General features: G+C 40.8%; 3 protein-coding genes across 3 annotated transcripts; 1 reads left to right on the forward strand and 2 right to left on the reverse strand.

Annotated features, from left to right (window-relative positions):
- On the reverse strand, nucleotides 1–8,523 carry synpo2b (synaptopodin 2b). The gene is made up of 3 exons (XM_068727503.1): nucleotides 8,455–8,523; nucleotides 4,191–4,888; nucleotides 1–3,392 (listed from the first exon to the last, which is right to left on the reverse strand). Exons 2-3 carry the CDS (start codon nucleotides 4,849–4,851, stop codon nucleotides 1,024–1,026), a joined length of 3,030 nt encoding a protein of 1,009 aa, XP_068583604.1. The 5' UTR covers nucleotides 4,852–4,888; nucleotides 8,455–8,523; the 3' UTR covers nucleotides 1–1,023.
- A 1,589-nt stretch (nucleotides 8,524–10,112) lies between these two features.
- Nucleotides 10,113–11,305, reverse strand: LOC137885132 (beta-1,3-galactosyltransferase 9). Its single transcript, XM_068727284.1, has 2 exons — nucleotides 11,300–11,305; nucleotides 10,113–11,201 (listed from the first exon to the last, which is right to left on the reverse strand). The coding sequence occupies exons 1-2, from the start codon at nucleotides 11,303–11,305 to the stop codon at nucleotides 10,113–10,115; spliced, it is 1,095 nt and encodes a 364-aa protein (XP_068583385.1).
- Nucleotides 11,306–12,334: 1,029 nt separating this feature from the next.
- psmd5 (proteasome 26S subunit, non-ATPase 5) lies at nucleotides 12,335–16,218 on the forward strand. The gene is made up of 10 exons (XM_068726947.1): nucleotides 12,335–12,523; nucleotides 13,069–13,213; nucleotides 13,348–13,461; nucleotides 13,543–13,671; nucleotides 13,881–13,990; nucleotides 14,139–14,281; nucleotides 14,364–14,555; nucleotides 14,666–14,775; nucleotides 14,882–15,022; nucleotides 15,212–16,218. Exons 1-10 carry the CDS (start codon nucleotides 12,351–12,353, stop codon nucleotides 15,467–15,469), a joined length of 1,515 nt encoding a protein of 504 aa, XP_068583048.1. The 5' UTR covers nucleotides 12,335–12,350; the 3' UTR covers nucleotides 15,470–16,218.
- Nucleotides 16,219–22,563: the final 6,345 nt, after the last annotated feature.

The raw sequence follows: 22,563 nt of genomic DNA on the forward strand, positions 1-22,563 counted from the left end.
TAGAGTGAAAGAGAAATTTAATAGCAAGATTGTGCTGAGAACAAGAAGTGCAAATATGTTTGAAAGACAGAGATATAAACACAAACAAGACAATTGTTTCCTTTTTTCATTTTGACACTTTTTTCTGTGATAACTCATGTTTTACAGGATGAGGATACAGAATGTCTGATGATTTTACCGACAGTTAAATAACTAGCCATAACCAACAACTGCAGAAAATACATCCACATAAAAAAATAATTAAAGTCATAATGGTCAATAATCACAACTAAAGTTAGTGCTTTTAGCTGTTGTGATGCCATTGAAGTTTGGAATGAGACTGAAGGAATTGCAAATGTATGCTTCCAAAAAGAGAAGTGCATTGACAGTTTCTCCCCAAACACACTAAATTATCAAAAATATTCAGTAAATATAATCGTAAGTTATTGTTTTTTCAGATGGCATGAAAAGTAGTTTTTAACTAATGTTTAAAACAAATGTATTAATAAATGATATTGCTGGGTTCCTTTTGGGGTCAGTGATGACTACTACTAGACATAAGTGCATGTAATCTTAATCCTTACAAAAGAAAAACAACTAAAGAAAGAAAAACTCAAAGAGACATCAGTTGAACAAAGCTCTCTGCACACATTATTGCACATGTGATAGCACTTCCTGAGAATCACTCAACATTATCTAGTCTTACATTTCCTTTTTCAAGCACGCATGCACCTCCCAAGTTTGAGGAGGTTGACATGTTATACTAAATTATTTATTTGTGTGTTTATTTTAGTTTATATTCTATTGATTTACAATATTAAGCTAGCTTTCCTGTACATTCAACATGTTTCGTCAGATTATCAGATAAATATATCCTTATAGATGCATACTGTCAATTATTTTGGACGTGACATACATTTAGACTGTCTGTACATGTCCACCTGTCGAGTAAGACATTTTAGATGATACCACGTTGTATATGTAATTGTGTTCTATTGTCTCTGCGGTGACTACACCAAAGCATGACCATATACAGTATTAGAGCTAATGAAGCGCAGCAACAGGTCTCCACTGTTTGCCTGTCACCACTGGCTTCTTAGCAGAAAACTTTGGGCGAGGTGCCATTTGACGTGCGCCTCTAGCAATAAGAGAAGCAGGAGAAAAAGCTGAAGCAATGCTGTCACCAATAGATGAATGCTGGGAGGATGCGCTTGCAGGTCGGGCACTTGGTGCTTGCTTGTCGGTTATGTGATGGGCTGTAGGTGTGACAGTGTGCTTTTCATCCAAGCGCTTGTCAGTTGCAAAAGGCTCAACAGATCTTGTGCTTTGGCGGGCAGAAGAATTTCGGGAACTTACCGATACAGGAGACTTAGCAGGAACTTCTGCCTTGCTTTGAACAACAAGCTCAGAGGCGTTATAAGGAGAAGGGGCAGATCTATGTTCAAGACTTTTGATGGCCTCAAACTTTGATGCCGGAGTTGGTTTAGGGCTGGGGCTTTTGGCCTCAGGTACTGCCTCATACTTAAATAGTGAAGAGTCCAACTGATAGGGCTGATGTTTCATAATATCTAAGGGGTTGAGGTGCTTTGGGGCTGCTTTAGGTTTCTCTTTGGTCTTAGGCTTAATTTTGGGGCTTGTGGAAGGGGGTTGTTTGGCTGCTGATGGAGGATAGAAAGGAGCAAGAAGGGGATTGTATGATAAAGGAGGTGGGGCACGAACGATGGAAGAATATCTCCAGGAGTTAGGGAGTGATGGGGTTGGGGAGGGTGATCTTGTTTTTTTAGCGTGCACCGTCTCAGCATCGACAACAAACTTCTCCATATGGGACTGTCTTTTGGCAAACAACGCTGCACCTTTTCCCGCCATAGTTGGACCATCGCCAGCCCGATTAGTACTTCTGCCTGAGACTCGACCCTTTGGAGAAGCCTGTAATGCTTTTGATCCATGGCCGTATGACTTCCCTGCTTGCGGTGGGCAAGAGGCAACTGAGTTTTGAGCACTGTCTAACTTATTCCTTGAGGGTGAGGGTGGCTGATGTGGGCTGTAAGAAGGACTGCAGGCCTGCATACTCACTGGGGATCGTGATGGCTGCTGACTCCAGCTATTTGTTGTTGGATGAAGATGAAGCTGAGAAGAGACGTTGACAGGAGCCCAGGCATTGGCAGGTGTTTGAAGTGTTGCCAGAGTTTGATCTGGTGCCCAATGGTGGGACATCTGTTGAGTTTGAGCCCAATCTTGCTGCTGTAAGTAATGCTGACTATGAGGCCCCACATGACTGTGAGCGGGTTGTGAAACTGGACTTCTTGGTTGAATATAGGGCTCACCAGAGGGGCTCCTACTCATCCAAGGTGGACAGGCTGGGTTGATGGTAGGTTTTGGGGCAACTGGTGGGGGATTCTTGAGTTTTATTGTTCTTGGTTGCATGAAGTTACAAGCTTCAGCACCTAGACTAAAACAGTCTTCCTCTGACTCAATAAAAGACCTCCTTTCCCCTTTGTTTTGAAGTTGATGATCTGATCCTTGCGCCAGCTTTGTTGGCTTTTTATTAGTGGCTTTCCTTTTAGACTCTGGAAGGATGCCGGTCTTTATTGCTGGCACAGATATTCGCTCATCTCTTGAGGCTATGATTTCTCCAGTTGGGGACCAAACCTGCGGGTTAGTGTTAATAGGCACAGGTACTCTGAATCTCGGTTCTTGTCTCTTTGTCACTGGAGCAACACCACCAGGCATGATAGGAGCAGTTGTGCTGGAGGTAAATCCTAGGAAAGGCTTTGCAGTTCTGTTTGGCACCAACGGTTTTGGCACATTGGATAGGTGGTTCATCTGTTGAATACTTTCTTGGTATTCTTCGCGCTGCCTACGATTTGCATCCATGTAGTTGGCCTGATCAGTATGCTGGTACATTTCCTCAGTGTCATAAACATTCTGTGCTTCTGTACATTCGGGTTCTCGTAATATCTCCACAGGTAATCCTTTATTCCTCAGGTCTTCATGCTCTGACACTATTTCATCCATGCGTTTGCGGCGTTGGGCAAACATCATAACACCCTTACCTGTTGTTTCTTGTAGTGCTTCCATTTCTCTACCACTTTCCCAATTCAGACTTGTTTTGTGCTGGTGCTGATAAACAGAATAGTCCTCTTCTAACTCAGATTCACTTGTTGCCAAAAAGTTATAACCAGCTGATCTGACTTCAGTTTCCTCCTCTATTTGGTCTTCGCTGTCAAGCTTTTTCTCCCCAGTCCCGTAACTCACAAGTGTGTACTTCTTGACCCTCTGGCGGCGTTTTTTAAACAGCAAGGCTCCCTTATTTTGAGGGTTGGGTGCATCCGTTAGAAGCCGCGCAATACGCTTACATTTGGACTTGGTCTCCTTGACGTGTCTTTCTGATTGGCTCTCGTTGTGACTGAGCCCTGAGGCAAAAGAGAGAGAGGGAGAGAGAGGGACAGTGAGAACAAAAGAAGGGAGGTGAGGAAGATGTAAACATATACTCATTTCATTTTGATATTTTGTCAGTCAGTGGACATGTAGGAAGCTACAGTATTTAACTGATCAATGCTCATAAAAGTAAAATAATTAACTAATGCTTGATATTTGGGAATTTTAAAGCAAGCACACTAATAAGAAGTAAAACAAATCTAAAATTGGCCCCTGCTGAAGCCAGCACACTAATAAAAGCATCATATTCACTTACAGCTAACTTGGGGGGGTCTATGAGGCAGGAAAAATGAGGAGCTCACTTTCCATTGCCGTCAAGTCTTACGATTGGAAAAGGGATCGGGTGACAGGCCCGGGGTGACACATGCTGGTGTCTGTCAAATTTGTTTCTGCCAGCCTCATCATATGGTCATATTTTATTCTTAACCCGCTCTGACTTTTAAAGCCATGGGAATTCTCCCTGTAAGTCCACCTCAAATAGACCCCAGGTTACAGCATGAAAATAACCAGCACCCATAGGGTTTTGCACAAGTTATATATGAAATGACGTTTTCATATAACACCAACAATAAATACAGGCAGAGAAATGTAATTTAAGATAATTATCAAAAGTTAATTCATGCCTCTGGACAAACAAACACAAAATTATTTCTTGTCTATTAATAAGTTGTACATTATTTAAATTAAGAAAAAAAAAAATTTGGAATATGCTGTACAGTTTGCACTACTAGCTTCATGTGTCTAACAAGTGAGGGTAGAAGACAGATACTTACGTGTGGACCTTGCCCTCTGCCTGTCCGGTCTGCAGAGATCTGTGTCAGACTCTGAGTTCCACTTCTCTGCCTGCTCAGCAGCCTTGTCTGAAATTCCAAAGAAGAGAGAAGCAGGAGGTGCTTCACTACTCCCTCCTTCCTCTGAAGATTCAACCCTCCTGTTCACAGTCCCTAGGCTCTGCCTACTACTGGCTCCCAGGGGCTGCTCTGTGGTCAGGGTCAAGGCCAGGGTCATGTCAGCTGCACGGCCAAGAGAGGAGGAAGAAGAATGCGAATGCAGCCGTGATTTTTGGCCGGCATGAGGCTCGAAGTTGGGGCGCTCTGGGTGTGGGGACAGTGATGTTGGTGAGGGTTGGATTCGAGGAGACTCTGTAATGGACTCTCCTGATTCATTAAGGTAGATGTCATCTTCTTCTTGGTATGAAACCTCCTCTTCACTTCCGCAGAGTTCAGGCAGGGACTGTTGCTCACCTGCAGATTCCCAGTCTTGTGACTGAAGGCATGCTGGGGACTCGAGATCAGACTTCAGGATGTGAGCAGGTAGAGGGTCTAATGGGTACTCTTCATCACTGGCATCATCACACAGTTCCCCAGAACCATCTGAACCTGACCAAGGGACCAAGTTATCATTGTTGTCTGGGTCTTCAGCTTCTGGTTCCATCTCTAATGCGGTTTCACAATGTCCTCACCAATAATACCTTGATTAAAACAAAAACAAACCAAGGAGTCTTTTGAAAAATAGTTCACATTTTTGCACATTTTCAACTTTACACTTTGAGGGTGTTGTAGAAATATTCAAATTTGAACAATTATGACCATAAACTCCTTTTGATTTAAAGGATTACTGTTCAGATAAAGAGATGTCAGATTAGTACACTTTTTAGTATTTCGAACTACCATGTAATTGTCTGAATTATTCCTATCCCCAATAGGAAGTGCAGCTTTTCTTTGGCAGTTACATCGGAGCTGCCATCGCTCTAAATGGAATGGTATGTAATATCAAGGGGGAAACTGCATTCACATCCAAGAGGATAAGCAAAACAATTGGGAGGCTGTTTTCCGAACTCCTGTTTATACAGTGAGGTTTCTTCCATTTCGCTGCTCTCATCTATCACTGCAACAAACAGCACCGCATCTCCATTTAAGAACTGAATCTGAGAGACTATTTGTTTTATACATAGTAGAAATACTAGGCCTCCTACTCCCTCGCTTAAAGCCAGTGTTTGTTTTGTTACTCAAGTTAAATCATATCAACAGTTAATCCATCAAGAGGCTTCAAAAGTATTCCCTCAAATTAATGGTAATTAGTTATTGTATAAAATCCAATGGTTTGAAAATTGTTCGATTGATTCAATTATCCAGTGCAAAACAGCAGCTGTCTATGTTTTTCCATACAATCATTCTACCTAAAACTGACATTAAAATGTTGTTTGCTAGTTACACCTTTTTCAGGTTAGTATATGGATATAAACAGAAATGATTGCCTTTATAACCTAATGTAAAAATGTAAAATTCATAATCAACATCATGCTGAAATTGTTCATATTAGTTCTGACCCAATGTTTATCTACAGACCAGGGCTCAAAACAAAGAATGTTTCAGCAGTCTGCTACTGGTTCGAAAACTGCAGGGAATCCAAAACATGAAGGTTTTACTGCAAACACAAGCCCTTTATTTTCCAAACATATATACTGACATCCAACAGAGGGTGGCGCCATTGTAAAGAAAGACTTGGATAGATTCACCTCCTGATAACTAGATTAAAACCAAAAAGACTGTAAAAACTTTTTTTTGTTTTACACACATAATTCACCTTTTCATAGTATTTATAATATACCAAATTTCAGCTGTTCAATAAACAGATTATAGTGTGTAAAATAAAAAAGGTCAGAATGCACATGTGCATTAGTTCTGCAGTGTCAGAGTAACTTTGTGGAGATTGAGGCTGTTTGCTGTATGTTTTTTTGCTGTATGTCACTGTGAAGACAGCACTGTCCTTCCTTCAACAGATACCAGCCACAGTAGCAAACACTCAACCAGCTAAAGATAAAGATAAAGTGCCACAGTGTTCCAAAATGCTCAATAACTTTTTTTCTACGCAGTTGCAGACACACACATCCAACTGAATCAATAAGTTAATTTGGTGAGCCAAAAACTAAAGGCACTCAGAAAATAAATATGCCCAAAGTCTAACCAGAAAATAGAACAATTTAATCAATATCACAGCTGTAGGACAGCATCCTGTCTTTGTTGCAAAGTCACAAAACACAAGTGTCGGACACTACAAGCTGATGATTTGCTATTATTAGATTTTTAGAAAAAGTTGAGTCTAAAGAGTAGAGGTTTGTCCTGAAGGTGGCGTGAGAGGGAATGTCATTTCAATTCAAAAGTGTTTTCTCCATGGAGGTCTGGAAGTTTAATATCAATCTGCCAACTGCAAGATTATGAGTTGACATTTTGGCTTAAAAAATAATGCTTGAAATGTCAATCTGCAACTTTAGATTGCAGTAATATTTTTGTACAAGAGGACATTGGCTCATGGTAGCACTAGAGTTCAAGTAAAGGTCGACACGAGGAGTCATCCATTGTGGACCAATACATATCCAAATAAACATCACATCAATCTGAACAATAGTTTTATGAAACAAAGCATTTGGTAAGTGGTGAGACAGACTGACATCTAGCGGAATCAGTTATTTACATGATTTCACACTTCAGTACATCTGTTTTTCACAAATTTACACCTGTTCAAATGAGTCAATTTCTTTTGTTTACACACTCAGAGAAGCACTAAATCCACTGACAGACTTGACAGTCTTGAATGTTTACATGCAGTTTTAATAGCTTGCATGTTCCTTTTAATGTCGTACAAAGGTTTAATATGATTTGTAATCAATTGAAAGCTTAATTTCCCTTTATCGATCACGCTCTGTCCTGTGTAGGCACAAAACAATTTGTTTTGCAATATAAGAGTACAAAAAAGTGTAGTTGTTTCATGAGGCCAATCATTGCCAATCGCAAATTAACACATTTGAATTTCAATGTTAAACAGATTTAGTTTGCAACAAATTTACAATAAGGCGTAGTACATACAATGTCTCCCAGATTAGATATTGGCTGACTTTGGTAATTTACTGGCCCTCCTGTCACACACTTATGAGCATTTGCTCTAAAAACAGATTTAATCCATAAAAACAGGAAAGTAGGACATTGTAGCAGTTGCTCAACTGCATCAGGAGTGACTGAACTTCATTGATGACAAAAAGCAACAATCAACAATAAAAAAAAAACCAATGACATTTCTATGCATCATTGCGCACATACAGTTCATGCACACATTTTTTATTTGCAGCATGTGGCATAGCTTTGGATAACCTTTGGATTGAAGGCTGTTGAAGGCTCAGGTAAATTGCACTAGCCATAACTTTTTGTTCATCTATACTGCTATCAAGAGGCCCTATGACACATGCAGCTGCAGGATTATTAAAAGACACAGACTCTTGGACACTTTGTCTTCTGCAAACGCTTCTCTTCACACTTGGTTCCACTTCGTTTTAACACTCAACCATCATCAAGCCTTAGTTTGGTGCTAAAGGAGTTTCTGTTTCCTAGTATGGCAGTAACTTCAGCATGTTGACTCGTTGCCGTGGAAACAGTCAAGGATGCTGACTCCCTAACGAGTGAACTCTTGGTCTGGGGGATGACCCCTGCGAGGACTGAGCTTTAGCAGATTAGATGTTTCCACACAATCAGACTGCCTAACTTCAACCGCTAATGAGAAACATGCACCTGTTAAACAGCCACAAATACATTTTTAGTACTCCCATCACGATCCTTACAACAGAACAACAATCTGCTGAATATACAGCTTGGACCAGTATTCACCAACATAGATGTTGCAATCAGCAAGTACACAAAAACTGACTAAATTATATTGAAGCCATAATTAAATCGGTGCAGCAGCGATTAGAGAGATACATATTTACTATTGAATAGTTTATCTTATAGCAGAGAGCCATAGAATCTCAGTGAAAAGAATAAAACAGAACTGATATGAGACTAAATATAGGCTGGTCCTCTATTAATACACATATGTGTCCCTCAAACCCAAAAGCAGGCGGACTATGAGATAATCTCACTAAATTAAATTCTCAACAGCAGGGTTAAGGAAAGAGAGAGATATGGCTTATGGTACAAGAAAGCCGCTATCAAAAGATGGAAAGTGGATCAAGGAATTAGTCATAAAACATCATCCATTACTCACAGTAATCATCCCTGAAGCAGCTGTAAAAGACAAAAAGTCTGTCCAAAAAATGAAAAGCCTCATCAGTCGAAGAGTCTGAGCACTTGTTGTGGAGTCCAGATGTTCAGGTTCAGGTCCTGCCACCTTGCTCATAGTGTAGCTTTGCTCATTCATGTATGCTACCGTATTTAAAGAGAGAGAAGAAAAAAGTATTCCTGCCCCCAACCTCCTTCAGACACAGCTCAGTTAGCATCGTTCTGCTGCAGCGCATCAACATAATGAACTGGTCCTCAGAAAACATTGCTTATTTTCATATTTTAGAGTGATTTGAAATGTGCCTTAGCTTATTATCAGTGCAGGTGTTATGCTTTTAATAATATTTTTTCTGGTTAACTACAGAAAGAAATACAGATAAATTAACAAACTTCCATTTGTTAATTGACCACAGACTTACCGCATGTTGCTCTTCAACCACTACAGTTACATGTTGCATTAATGAGCATTTGCCCAGAACAGTCAATTAGGTTATGAAATAGCGTTACACATTAAAAAGCTACTGTGCAGAAAATAGATGAGGTAAGACTGTTGTTCTTTGACAGGATGCCCATACATGGAACTAAATCTGAGTTTTAAACCATGGTTTGCAGAAGTAATAGAGAATGGAGAAACTACTCTACAGCTGCAGTACAGACCCTGATGGTCACATTCAGTCATTATTTCCAGTCAGATTCAAATTGATAGTCCACTTATGTATTCATTTAATAGTTGTTTTGTTTTTCTTGCAGTAAAGTACTCTGCTTATCAAGTGAAGATAAATCAATGGTTTGTTTATTTCCTCAGTGATTATTGCTTCCATGCATTTGTTTTTAATGACCTCATGGCCCTGTTTTGGAAATGATGATCTCCCACAATATAAAAGTGTGTTACAAATCTGATGAAATACTGATGATAATTTCAGAAATGAAGCATTATAGATAGAAGTGAAGTAAGCAATAGGTCATGAGAGACAGTGATTTTACAACAGCTACGGGGCGTTGTTAGGCACGAGACTAGGCCTGCTATTGTAGAGCGGAGATCAACATCTGTCCTAAAGCTTGGTAGGTTTATTGGTCACTATGTGGTATTTAAAGGTAAAATTACAGCAATGCCTGGCAGTGTAGATGCCAGAAATCATACCGCAGAATTTTGTCATTGTTTTAAAGATACACCATATGTCCACCCACACTATTGTTTGACCTCATCTCAGGACAGTGTGGGCATGTATTGATGGCATGTGTTTAATTTCCTTGACTCACCTGCTTGTTATACTGCATGTGTAATGGGCACTTAAGAATGAGTAAAGGAAAAGCACAGGCATTACGATGCATACATTCAGGTGTCCTTGTAATGACAGTGTGACAGTTGACAAGGCATATACCACTTTAGTTTCACTTCACATTCTCTGGTGATGTCCATCCCCTCTGCATTGACTCTGTGAGACAGTGGACAGTGTCATACATCTGGATTTTATTTATTTCAACAATCTGATGCAAAATCCACTCAAAGAAAGAAAAAATAACTAATGCTTCCTCAACTGTCCTTCCTGTCCTATTAGAAGTCAAAGTCTCAGTCTCTTTCCCTCACAAACACACACATTAACTAATCACACATAATCTAATCAATTAACTGTGTGATTCAGCTTAGCCCTTGGAGTTGAAAAAGGATAGTTTATCCAGGTATGTGAGAGTCTTGCAGATCAACAGGCCAGAGTAGGTCTGTAACAGTGAGCATCTTTCACCCTTCTGACCCAGTTCTGCCCACACTCTTTCTAGTTCATGGCTTTCCATCACTGCTGAGCTGAACAGATAACGGTAACAGCAGGCGTTGAAGCGGATATGTTTCTCTCCTGAGAACCTGGAGCTGTGTGTTGGTGCCACACCAGCCTTCTGAGCACAAAGGCCCACAAAAACATCAGCAGGCACGGGTGCACGGACTGCTGCAGACGCCACATACACTTTTCGGACCACATCCTGGGATAGAACGTAAGCCGTCCCGTCACAGTATTCAGGCAGGTACTTCTCAGGGTAAAGCGCTGGGGGCAGGTAGCCAAGACTGTGAGGGTCCCGGTCAGGGGAGTCTCTTTGGATCACCCTACCTAAATAAAAGTCCTCAGGGTGCCTGTGCAGCCCAAGTAGGTAGCCTCCGATGGCAGGGAGGTTCACAAACACAGAGTCCTTGGTCAGCAGAACAAAGCGTGCCACGGGGCAGAAGGTGATCACCCAACGGAGTGCCAATACTATCCTTTCTGTTGGGCCACGGAGGGACGAGTCAGCCACAGCATGACCCTGGACCATGTCCCCATGGCGGTCAGACTCTATCATGAGGGCCTTTTGTGCAGCGAAAGTCTCAGTTGATCCTAGGAAAAACAATATTTGCACTGGGAAGCCTTGGATGAGTGTTTGGTTGGCCCATGTTTTCCTGACTGCATCTCTTTGGGTGATATTAGCTGTGGAGCTGTAGACCAGCGTGAGGAGGAAGAGGTCAGAGTTTCTGCAGGCATTAGGATTGGTTATTGGGTAGTCCTGGGAAATGTTCTCCCTGGCGTTGTTCAGATCTAGTTTCCTTGCTCTCTCCCTTACATCAACAACCATGCCATCAGTATAGACCCCAGGTGTGGGCTGCAGGAGATACTCCTCGACAAAGTCTGCCCCAAACAACAGGGCATGGAAGAGGAGGACGTTGAAAAGGAGGAAACACCACTGGTGGGTTCGCAGCTTGCACAGAGAGCACTAGCATGAGAGTAAAAAAGACAGAGTATGAATTACCATAAAGGTAGCCAATTGAACTTACATTATAATGTATAAGCTGCCAATAAATAAAGCTGTACCTGCATGACACCTGCCTTAACAGCCTTGTTGTTTCTCTGTGTGTATTAGCCGTCTGTGATCAGAGGACCTCCCGCTGTTGTCGCTTCAACAACAATAGCTGACCGATAGGGTTTCCACTTTCATGAAACTCTAGCAGCATGTAACCCTGCACTCCAAGTCACATGCTTCATCAAGAGTTTCCTGTACCATGCTTACAACGTTAATGATACAGAGAAGAAACAGTTTGATTATACCACAAGGACATCAGGGACACCCCAAAACATGTTTTAAGTGCATACAAAAGTGTGGTAAAGAGAAACGTTGTCCCTTTCTGCAGATGAATGTGAAAACACCCTTCTATAGTCAAATGCTGCTCATACAAAAGCCACATCAAATATACAGTAAACTTTCTTAAGTTTATTAATTGAACAAAATAAATTTTGCAGTAGTGTACCACATTCAAGTTAAGGTTAACGGTCATGTTTAAGTTCGGATTAAGTTATATAGCTCTTTAGTACAAAATAAGTAAAGCAATTCACAAAGGACTACACAAAAAAGGACTTCTTATAAGCAAAACTGAATGTAACATGACTTCTCATTCATGCATGTTCATACATTAGCTGAACATTATCTGGAAGTAAAAATATATTATATTAAAAGTGCTGATATTGCACTTGTGGTTATTATTTGTGTTTTCTTCAGGACAAACAATGACATTATTAGGAGCAAGCAATTATGTTATTTGCTAAAATTGGTCTTAGGTTGAATATCAAAAACCGAAGTTGTGGAGAGTAGCCTGCATGTACTTGATCATATAGTGCCTTCCTGCTTTGGGGGAAAAAAGGGCATTTAATAGTTTACACAAAATGTAGGAGGTGGTGGATGTCAAGAAATAGTAGTCATGTTTTACCATTATTTGTATTAGACTGAAGTGGACAGGTTGAAAGAATATCCTTAAATCAAGTGGCGCCTCCCACTCTGCCCAGCAGGTGGCGGTAATGCGCCACGACGCCGGATGTCAACCGCGTGAACTATGAAGAAGATAACGAGTTCTCCAAACATTAGAAAGTCATGGCGGCTTCCATAGAGAGTTTACTGGCAGAAATCTCCGATATTGAGGATCCAATTGAGGAGTTACAAAATTTAAAAACAGCTTTATTGTCGATACCTCTCAGCGCGTTGAAAGACTCACTGAGCGGACAACGTTTCAATGTGATATTCTCTCTGTTGCACTCAAATGAACGGTTAGTTTGACACAGTGCATCTGTTCACACTCTTTAGCAAACTGGTGACTGCTGAGTCACTCTCCTGGTCGTATTGAGTATTACTGTCATTAACTGTTACTTAACAATACGTTGATATACCGATAGTGTACGTTATATAGCTAACGTTAGCTTATAAAGGTAGCATTTTTACTGCGATGGTTGTTAGCAAGCTAACTGGCTACAATGCTACTCACACAGTGACAGTTTCCATCATAAAGCCTTTTATTAGTGGAATGAAAATCATATTACGTACTTTGTCACCCGTGTTTGCATCTGTAACTGAGAAGGAATCGTTGCCCTTTTTGCGCACACTTCCCAAAATACATTTTTGAATTTGAATGTTTGCTTGTTTTCTAAGTCTTCTATGTACTAAAATAACTTTGTGCTTTGGTGCAATTTGAATGTGTCGGCATTGGGTCTGAGTAATTATGATGGTATTTTTCCATTTTTACACTTTAAAGATCAAATGGTTAATGAATTAATTGAGACAAGAATTGCTTCACTGATGTGAGCTGTGTTCACAGGGAGCAGGTTGAGCTGTGTGTGGAAATCCTTGAACGCATCTTATTGGCACAGAGCCCTGTGTTGCTGGCCCAGAACTACAGAGTGGAGTTGCAGGAAGGTCTGACCCATCCTAATGAAACGGTGAAGATACTGGCCGTGACACAGGTAGGTTTCTCACAAACCTCTCTCACACACACACACACACACACACACACACACACACACACACACACACACACACACACACACAATTACTTTTAAACCACTGACATTGCCAAGATTTTATGTTTTTCTGACAGATTGGTAGAATGGTGGCACACCCAGACGCTGCCACTGAAATCCTCAACAACCATGACATTCTTGAAGCAGTGATCAACTGCATCGGAGAGGAAAACATGGCCGTGGCGAAGCAGGTGATTTAATCAAGCGCTGAAATATCCTGCATGCCATTGTAATGAATCTACGGCGGGTGCAGTGATTGTTTTGTTTCTTAGGCCATCAAGTCCCTGTCCAAACTGAGTCACTCCAAGCCTGGGTTAGACATGTTGTTCCAGAGCAACCTGCTGAAAGTTATGAAGGATGTGATGGCCACAAGTGACATTGTCAGATACAGAATATATGAGGTACGTTCAACTTCGTGTGTTGTGTTGTTGTTCTTTTTAAAGTACATTTATTTTGATGGGATTGGTGGAAAAGATGACTAATGATAGCAAGGGATCGTGCTAGAATGTGGGCACTTAGATTTAGTTATATCTGTAATGCGTAGTAATATACCCACATTAAACAGTTCTCATATTGAATCCCTAATAAAGACTTTTCTCGCTGTTTGCAGCTGGTGGTTGAAATCTCGTCTGTATCTCCCATTTCCCTTGGTTACTGTGCCAAAAGCGGCTTCATTTCTCAACTGATTGGAGAATTGACAGGAGATGATGTATTGATCAGGTAATTAGATCAATTATGTAACTAAGAACTTAGAAATTGTGAGGGAAATTATAATTACTGCAAATTAAGAAATGCTATATTTGTATGCAATTGTCTCCACTCTTCTGTCATTATGTAGATGTACATCTGTTGTTGTCTTTTTCTCCAGAGCCACAGCCATTGAGATGGTGACCACTTTAGCCCAAAGTCAGCATGGCCGGCAGTATTTGGCCCAGCAGGGTATAATGGACAAGCTTTCTAACATGATCAGGGGAGCAGAGACCGACCCTTTCTCCTCCCTCTACCTTCCTGGTGGGTCTCTTTTTTAGAAATCACAGAAATATTATGTTTAGGTGGCAATTCAGTTCTACAGTTTGAATAATACTCCTTTTAGGTTTGGTGAAGTTCTTTGGAAACTTAGCCATTATGGACAGCCCACAGCAGGTTTGTGAAACCTACCCGGCCTTCCAGAACAAGGTGTTTGAGATGGCTCTGGACCCGGATCCTGCAATGACCGGTGTGGCTCTGGACACTTTAGGACTACTCGGAACTACTGTGGAGGGCAAGCAGGTCCTTCAAAAAGCAGGTTTGCTTGTCATCTTTGTAATTTTTCAAAGTTAGCCCCTCTCGAATGCAAATATTTCTTGTAATTGGATGTGTTGGGCTCTTTGTGACTGATTCTTTGTGTGCCCTCAGGAGAAAAGTTCAAGACTGTGTTAACAAGAATGAGCCAGCTGGCCAGCGCTGGAGCTACAGAGCTCAGAGTGCGCAGCTTGGATGCTATATCACAACTTCTCACACTACAGGTATGTGTGTGCAGCACACATGAGGAACAATCATTGCTATGTTTTTTTTTCTTAAAAAGCCATCTTTAGAAACAAAGTTGATCACTTTCTGAATGTTGTACTGCAGCCAGAGGAGCAGACAGAAGACCTCTTGGCCCTCACAGAGTCCTGGTTCCATCTTTTGTCTAACCAGCCCATGGACATGATCCGCAACATCAGCACTCAGCCGTTCCCAGAGCTGCACTGTGGGGCTCTGCGGATATTCACTGTGAGTGCTACGCTCTTTCCAACTATACCTTAATTTTCTCCCTGTGTTACTGACCTTTTTATATCCTGTTAAAAACAAAACTGTAGATATTGAAATAGTTGTTTTTTTGTGTTATTACATAAAAGCATGATACCGTCAACATTGCTCCAGTAATATCTTCATCAGTGGGTATCTGTGTGTGTTTTCCAGGCCATTGCCACTCAGTTGTGGGGTCAGAAGTTGATGATCAGCACTCCCAGTTTCATGGAGTTTGTTTTGGATCGTTCAATGGGTCAGACAAAGGATGCCAAAGATGCTAAGTTTGAGCTGGTGGGGTCCCTTGTTGGTTCATCGACAGCAGCAGACGCACTGGGCAGCCAGTATTACATTCGTCTGAAGACTTATCTCAGAGAGGGACCTTACTATGTAACAACTGTGGCCACAGTCGCCACAGAAGGAGCAGACTGATTCAAACAAACTCGGATAAACTTCATGGGTCTAGTTGCTTAAGTAATGGGTAAGTGCCAGAATAATCTAGCCGTGGGTTAACATATGAAAGTGATTCTCTGATAAATACATAAAATGTTCTAACAAATCGGGAAGTGGTTACACGGTTGACTAAAACCCGATGAGGTTTTCAACTGAAATTGACCAAAATACTTATGAATGTTCAACAGTATACGACTCAACTGCATCACGAAACACTAAGTCTTAAAAGGTGATTTAGCTGGTATTTAGAAACAAATGAGTATAATTTACTTTGCCTGAGCCTTAAGCTGCCCTTCATTTAGGTTATCTACACAAAATTTGAATATATTTATCAGGCTATTATTGGACAATTTTTTTTATTTGACATCATGAGTAAATCAGTGGTTGTGAATGCATTTATCCTCTAACAAGAGGAAATCTTTTGGGAGAAATGAATGTGTGCTGAAAATTCAAACGCACAAATGCATCGAACGTGAGTCACCATTATAAGAGAATGGATAGAAGTCAGCACGGTTCACATAACGCATGTTTATCTACTGAGTCTTTACCAATTACTTAAGCAGTAACTAAAGAGACTTACAAGATGCAAACATGTTCCCTCAAATGTTTACCATCCAGATTCACATCATATACCGCTCTCCAAATCCTTCAGACATTTTTTGTGTAAAAAAATATTTTTGTTTACTACATATAATTGTTTTTGTATTAAAGAGGATGTAGTCTGACAACAGCTGTGTTTGTTTACTTTCTGTATTTTGCACAAGGTTTCAAAATGTTGCACCTAAAATGTGATTTGCAGTTTCAAACACCTTGGGTACATCTCAAGTCTCTTAATTGTCATTTCCTCGATCCTCGCTTGAACCGGAAGTTGTTCTGCGCCGCCATATTGACGGCCGTCCCAAAGCTCTTATTTAGCTCGGAGGATCGAGGAGAGATCTCGGAGGAGCCGTGAGCGAGGACCCACAAGAACAGGCTTCCAGGAAGTGTTTTAACGGCGGACACGCCCCCTCATTGTTCATCAGTTATGTGATTGGACGCTGCAGCCGATCAGACTGATACGATCTTTTTCAACATGTAAACAGCAAAGACGGATCGCAGATTAAACTCAAGCTTTATATTTGATATGTTTTCTGATTCAATATCTGGTTTAAATATATGTTCATTGTAGACTGAAGAACAAAAGGACCACAAACAACTTTCATTTGTTAGAACGATTTGTCTTTTTGTTACAGGTACCAGGATTAGTACCAAATAGCCAGATGATAGTTTCCGCCCACCTGCGAACAGGACACATGAATGACAGGGCAACTTCAGCCTTCTGTTCACTTCGCCTCGCTCAGCAGAATGAGGAAACGGCATCGCGAAGTTATGGTCGTAAAATCTTGCCCAAAGCAAAAAGCACCACCCTGCCCCCTGCTGGCTACAGGGTAGAATGTACATTCTATACAAAGTGAAGGCATGTCATTCACGATTAAAACTATTGCCAGAATATACTAGTGTGCTTACTGTAAAAACATGTTGGCTGTACATCAAACTAAATACATTCACACACATGTGCAAACACATTGGTGGGTGTCACACACTCCCTGACAAATTAAAGAATGGCTCCTGGCATTTCCAAAATTCAAAAGTCCCAAAACTAACATCAAAATACATATAACTCACAATTTCTCTCAACATCAGAAAGTCCCTTTAAAATCAATAAACAGGTGTAATGTATGGTGCAGGTAGGTATGTCAGTGGGAAATGGTAAGGTGTACCCCATAATGGTAAGTAAGTTGCACTGTATGCCCCGACTGTGTTAACTGTAGGGTTCGGTTGTAATGAAGGCTGGCCAAGTGTGTCATAGGTCAACATGTGCCTCGGCTTCCTTTCCCTAGCAGATCGCCTAACCTCTGTGTGTATGTTTGCTGGAGGTGGGGTCACTGTGCAAACACATTGGTGGGTGTCACATTTTCATGATCTGATATTTCCCTCAATAACTTTTATTATGGATTCAATTAAAGTCAGAGAGCTGGAGAGACGAAACACGTTTTACATAATGTATCATCATTTCATTCAGTCACGTGAGGCTGATCATTCCTGAGTGTCTGGTTTGATGAGTTATTGAGTTATATCATTTAATAGAAACCATAATCATATTCTGGGTTATTTAATAATCACGTCACAGTCACAATTTCGAAACGTACAGACACAAATAAGTCATAAATATGACAAACTCATTCTGCCGTAGAAATCGACCCTGCGCTCATAAACAGGACACAGTTTATTAAAGAGGTGACAGAGAAAACACCTCTACAGTGATGATTAGTGTGTCTTTATTAGTTAGTATTATTAGTTACTATTATTAAGTACAGTGATCATGTGAACAAACACAAACTTCTCAAAAGTCTCTCCAGCTGTTAAAGCCGATTGACAGCTGTGATCAGCGGCCGGCGTCATCAGAAACAGACGTTGCTTCACGCGACGCAACTGAGGAAAGGACGTCTCATGTGTCTTATTTAACATATTTCCTTGTTTCCTCTCTCCTCGCATGGTTTCCTCCATGCATCCCTGGTTGGAGGGACTAAGACGCAAGGAAAGGACCCAAGTGAGGGAAACGGGGATGCAATTAAACCTTTTGGACCCTAGACCGATTTTTAGGAGCTCAGCTCGAAACTAGCATACCCATACGATAATGAGTGTAGCGTTGCAACTGTAAGGGCTATTTTAATACTTTTGGTAGTAAAATAACCCTAACACTTGTGAGATGTGTTGATATGTGTAAATATCAGTATATATGTTACTGGTTAAGAGTAGATTAAGATGGCACACAGCACAAATTGAAAATTCTAATTTTCGAATGGAAAAAAAAGCAATTTCAGGATATTTCTTTATTAGAAATCATGTAGGTCCAAGCTTTCCAGCTCTCCCAGATCATATAACTATATGTTGAGGGTCTCTAAACAAATTTTTACTTTGATAAAGTGAAGCTTTATCTAGTACATCTTGATCTAGTACGAAGAGGTCAAACGAGGTCAACCATTACATTTACATTACATTACAGTCATTTAGCAGACGCTTTTATCCAAAGCGACTTCCAATAAGTGCATCAACATTGGTAATCAAAAGAACTACTAGTCACCAGAAGTCATAAGTACATTTCCTTTTCCAAACAAGCATCTAAGAACATGAAGCAGAGCATGACTCGGAGCCAAAGTACAGTGCAGAAACAAGAAAAACAGTTAGTGCTATAAGTAATACGAATACGATAAGTGCAACAAGCTAGTATGAAAACAATAAGTGCTAAGTGGAAGGCTCAGGGTAGCACTTCCTGAAGGGGTGGGTTTTCAGCCTGCGCCGAAAGATGGGCAGCGACTCCGCTGTCCTGACGTCAGTGGGAAGTTCATTCCACCACTGTGGGGCCAGGACAGAAAACAGCCGTGACCGGGTCGATCGGCTGCCAGGACCTCTGAGCGACGGGGCAACCAATCGCCCCGAGGCAGCAGAGCAAAGTGGTCGGGCGGGGGTGTAAGGCTTGACCATGGCCTGGAGATAGGAAGGAGCTGTTCCTTTCACTGCCCTGTAGGCTAGCACCAGAGTCTTAAACTGGATGCGAGCTCTTACAGGTAGCCAGTGTACAGAACGGAGAAAGGAAGTTGTGTGGGAGAACTTGGGGCGATTGAACACCAGGCGAGCTGCGGCTTTCTGGACAAGCTCCAGAGGTCTGATGGCCGACACCGGGGCTCCAAAATGTAATTTTGTTTCAGCTGTTTCATTGTAATTTTATATACTATATAATTATATATTTCACTTCTTTTATCACTAATAGTGTTCAATCTATCCATATGCAGCAGTTTGGCATTATTTTGAGAGCCTGGATCCTCTCTGAGACTGTTAATGTTTGTCATCCATGGGATTTTATCGTCTGAATTCCAGTTTTTTTATCCCCCAGGGCCTTTCAGCCTGTGTGAAGGGTCGAATTGACCCAATGAACGTTCCATAGACGCGTGACAGCCTGCTCTGTTGAAACAACCTAACGTGACTTTGAATGACAGAATCCGTTAGCCAATCATAAAATAAAAACTACCCGAGTGTCAAATTTTTCAAATCCGATTTGCTGAGACGTATAACCCTGCCCCTTCTGCTAGCATGCACATGAGGCACACGACGGCAGCGCCAGCTTTGAATTCAAACAGAGGATGATGAGCTGAACAGAGTGACAGTAAACATGAGTGGATTTTATTTTTTTTGCTGCAGAACATCTCAAAGTAAGGAGCTGGTTTATGATGTGATCGATTATGCGGATTATGATGATGGCTTTGTTTTGTAAGTAAAACTGCGAGGCTGTGTTTACAAACACTGTGCAAAAAGACACATAACACTTTTTTTCTCACTGTCTGAAGTTAAATCAGACTAAGCCTCTCCTGTTTCAGGTCCGTTAGGATTACCAAAATTATTTAACTTTTGCTAAATGTCACAATAATGAGAAAGAGAATTTCTTAGAGAATTTTATATTACTTTCTTTGAGGTCAAAAGTTTACATACACCAAAAGTACTATGTCTTTAAACAACGTGGGCTAGCCCAGATGATGATGTCATGGCTTTTGAAGCTCATGATAGGTTAACTGACAACATGTGAGTTAATTGAAGGCACACCTGGGGATGTATTTTTAGGCCACACCTCAACCTTTGGTCCGACATGTGTAAATCAACCCCAGAACAAAAGCTAAAGACCTTGTGAAGATGATGGCTGAAGCTGGTGATAAAGTGTCATTATCCACAGTAAAACGAGTTCTGCACCAACATGGGCTGAAAGGCTACTCAGCAAGAAGGAAGCCATTACTCCTAAAGAAACATAAAAAAGCCAGATTACAGTTTGCAAAAAGACACCAAGACAAAGACCTTAACTTCTGGAGACATGTCCTGTGGTCTGATGAAACTAAAGTGGAGCTGTTTGGCCATAATGACCACCGTTACATTTGGAGGAAAAAGGGGGAAGCTTGTAGACCTGAAAACACCATCCCAACTGTGAAGCATGGAGGTGGCAGCATCATGTTGTGGGGCTGTTTTGCTGCAGCAGGAACTGGAGCTGTTCATAAAATAGACGGCATCATGAAGAAAGAACATTACCTGGAAATATTAAGGCAACATCTCAGGACATCAGCCAGGAAGCTAAAACTTGTGCGCAAATGGGTCTTCCAAATGGACAATGACCCTAAGCATACTGCCAAAATAGTTAAAAAGTGGCTTGAGGACAACAAAGTCAATGTCTTGGAGTGGCCATCACAAAGCCCTGACCTGAATCCCATCGAAAATTTGTGGGCAGATCTGAAAAGGCGTGTGCGAGCGAGGCGGCCAACAAACCTGACTCAGTTACACCAGTTCTGTCAGGAGGAATGGGCCAGAATTTCAGCAGAGTACTGTAAGAAGCTTGTGGAAGGATACCCAAAACGTTTGACCCAAGTCATGCAGTTCAAAGGCAATGCTACTAAATACTAAGGAAATGTATGTAAACTTTTGACCTTGAAGAAAGTAATACAAAATTCTCTAAAATATTCTCTCTCTCATTATTGTGGCATTTAGCAAAAATAAATAATTTTGGTAATCCTAACTGACCTGAAACAGAAGAGGTTTAGTCTGATTTAGCTTCGGACAGTGAGAAAAAAATTTGTTATGTGTCTTTTTGCAGTGTATGTAAACTTCTGGTTTCAACTGTATATGTCATTTTAAAATAGGTTGTGTAGGTCGTAGATGCTAATACGTTTATTTTATTTTTGAATGGATAGATGCATCATTGCATTTTCTTGTCAAGAGTTTAGTCTAATCTAATCTAATGTTTTATTATTATAACTTAAAAAACTAAATTTTGCATTATCATTATTTTAAATCAATCAATCTTGATTACATAAAATTATTACATAAATGTGACTATATAAATATATTCGTATTCATCTCACAGATTAGATTTTTCTCCTCAACAGCAAAAAAAAAGACTTCCCACTCCAGCAACAGATACTGACTCAATCCTAAACATGCATCACCTTAAACTCTTCAACAACCTCTTATCACCGACACTGAATCATATCACCCCTCCCATGTCTCCTCCATACTTGCCCCAGTTTGCATCATCAAATAAACAGTGAAAGTGAATTAATAACATATCCAGTCAGTCAATCTTTTCTCTTGACATCTTATTTTCAGGGGCTGCACGGTAGTGTAGCTGGCACGGTCACCTCACATTAGGAGGGCCGGTCCTGGGCTGGACGGCCCTTCTGTGAGGAGTTTGCATGTTCTCCCTGTATCAGTGTGGGTTTTCTCCGGGTTCTCCAGCTTCCTCCCACAGTCCAAAGATATGCAGCAGGTTAATTGATGACTCTAAATTGCTCATATAAGGTGAAATGTCAATGGTCTGTCTCTAAGTGCCCTGCAATAGTCTGGCGACATGTCCATGGTGTACCCTGCCTCTGCCCAATGTCATCTGGGATCGGCTCCAGGATCTTATTTTCAGTTCTTCTTCTGCCACTTCTGGGAGTGTAGTGGAAGTCATTTGGCTTCTCTTACTTCTCACATTTTATGATTTTCATCACCGCCATTCAGTGTGTTTGAAGATTGTAGACAAATATGAAAGCATAAAAGTATAACTATTACCACATTTAACCTGTTTGATTTAAAAAGTATAACCATTAAACATATACATTGTTTTATTTCATGATAGAAGTGATTTAACATATAGCTTGTTTTATTTCATAATATAAGTAATTATACATATAAACTGCTTAGACACTTTATGTAAAATAGTCACTCAAAACTTATATAATCCTTCCTGTTAAAAACAGAATCAAACCAGTTACATTCTTTTGCAGACCTAAAAGCAGGATGAATCATGTGTGAGTGCCGCATGAAATAAGGGAGGTACCAGCCTCAGACCAGCATAAAAGGAGCCAGCAGACCTGAGAGAGAGAGAGAGAGAGAGAGAGAGAGAGAGAGAGAGAGAGAGAGAGAGAGAGAGAGAGAGAGAGAGAGAGAGAGAGAGAGAGAGATTTCCAGCATTAGAGACTGGATTATACTTTAACAAGAAGAAAAGGCTAAAG

This window comes from Cebidichthys violaceus, unplaced genomic scaffold (genome assembly GCF_023349555.1).
Source record: "Cebidichthys violaceus isolate CVI_PGR_0920_01 unplaced genomic scaffold, fCebVio1.0.p SCAF_4, whole genome shotgun sequence".
Lineage (NCBI taxonomy): Eukaryota > Metazoa > Chordata > Actinopteri > Perciformes > Stichaeidae > Cebidichthys > Cebidichthys violaceus.

What these genes read in the sequence shown, in the direction of transcription:
- psmd5 (XM_068726947.1), top strand. Translation starts at nt 12,351, where the DNA reads ATGGCGGCTTCCATAGAGAGTTTACTGGCAGAAATCTCCGATATTGAG. An exon ending in TCAGATACAGAATATATGAG is followed by an intron (nt 13,672 to 13,880) that starts GTACGTTCAACT and finishes CGCTGTTTGCAG; the next exon opens with CTGGTGGTTGAAATCTCGTC. An exon ending in GCAGGTCCTTCAAAAAGCAG is followed by an intron (nt 14,556 to 14,665) that starts GTTTGCTTGTCA and finishes GTGTGCCCTCAG; the next exon opens with GAGAAAAGTTCAAGACTGTG.
- synpo2b (XM_068727503.1), bottom strand. Translation starts at nt 4,851, where the DNA reads ATGGAACCAGAAGCTGAAGACCCAGACAACAATGATAACTTGGTCCCT. An exon ending in GCAGAGGGCAAGGTCCACAC is followed by an intron (nt 3,393 to 4,190) that starts GTAAGTATCTGT and finishes CTTTTGCCTCAG; the next exon opens with GGCTCAGTCACAACGAGAGC.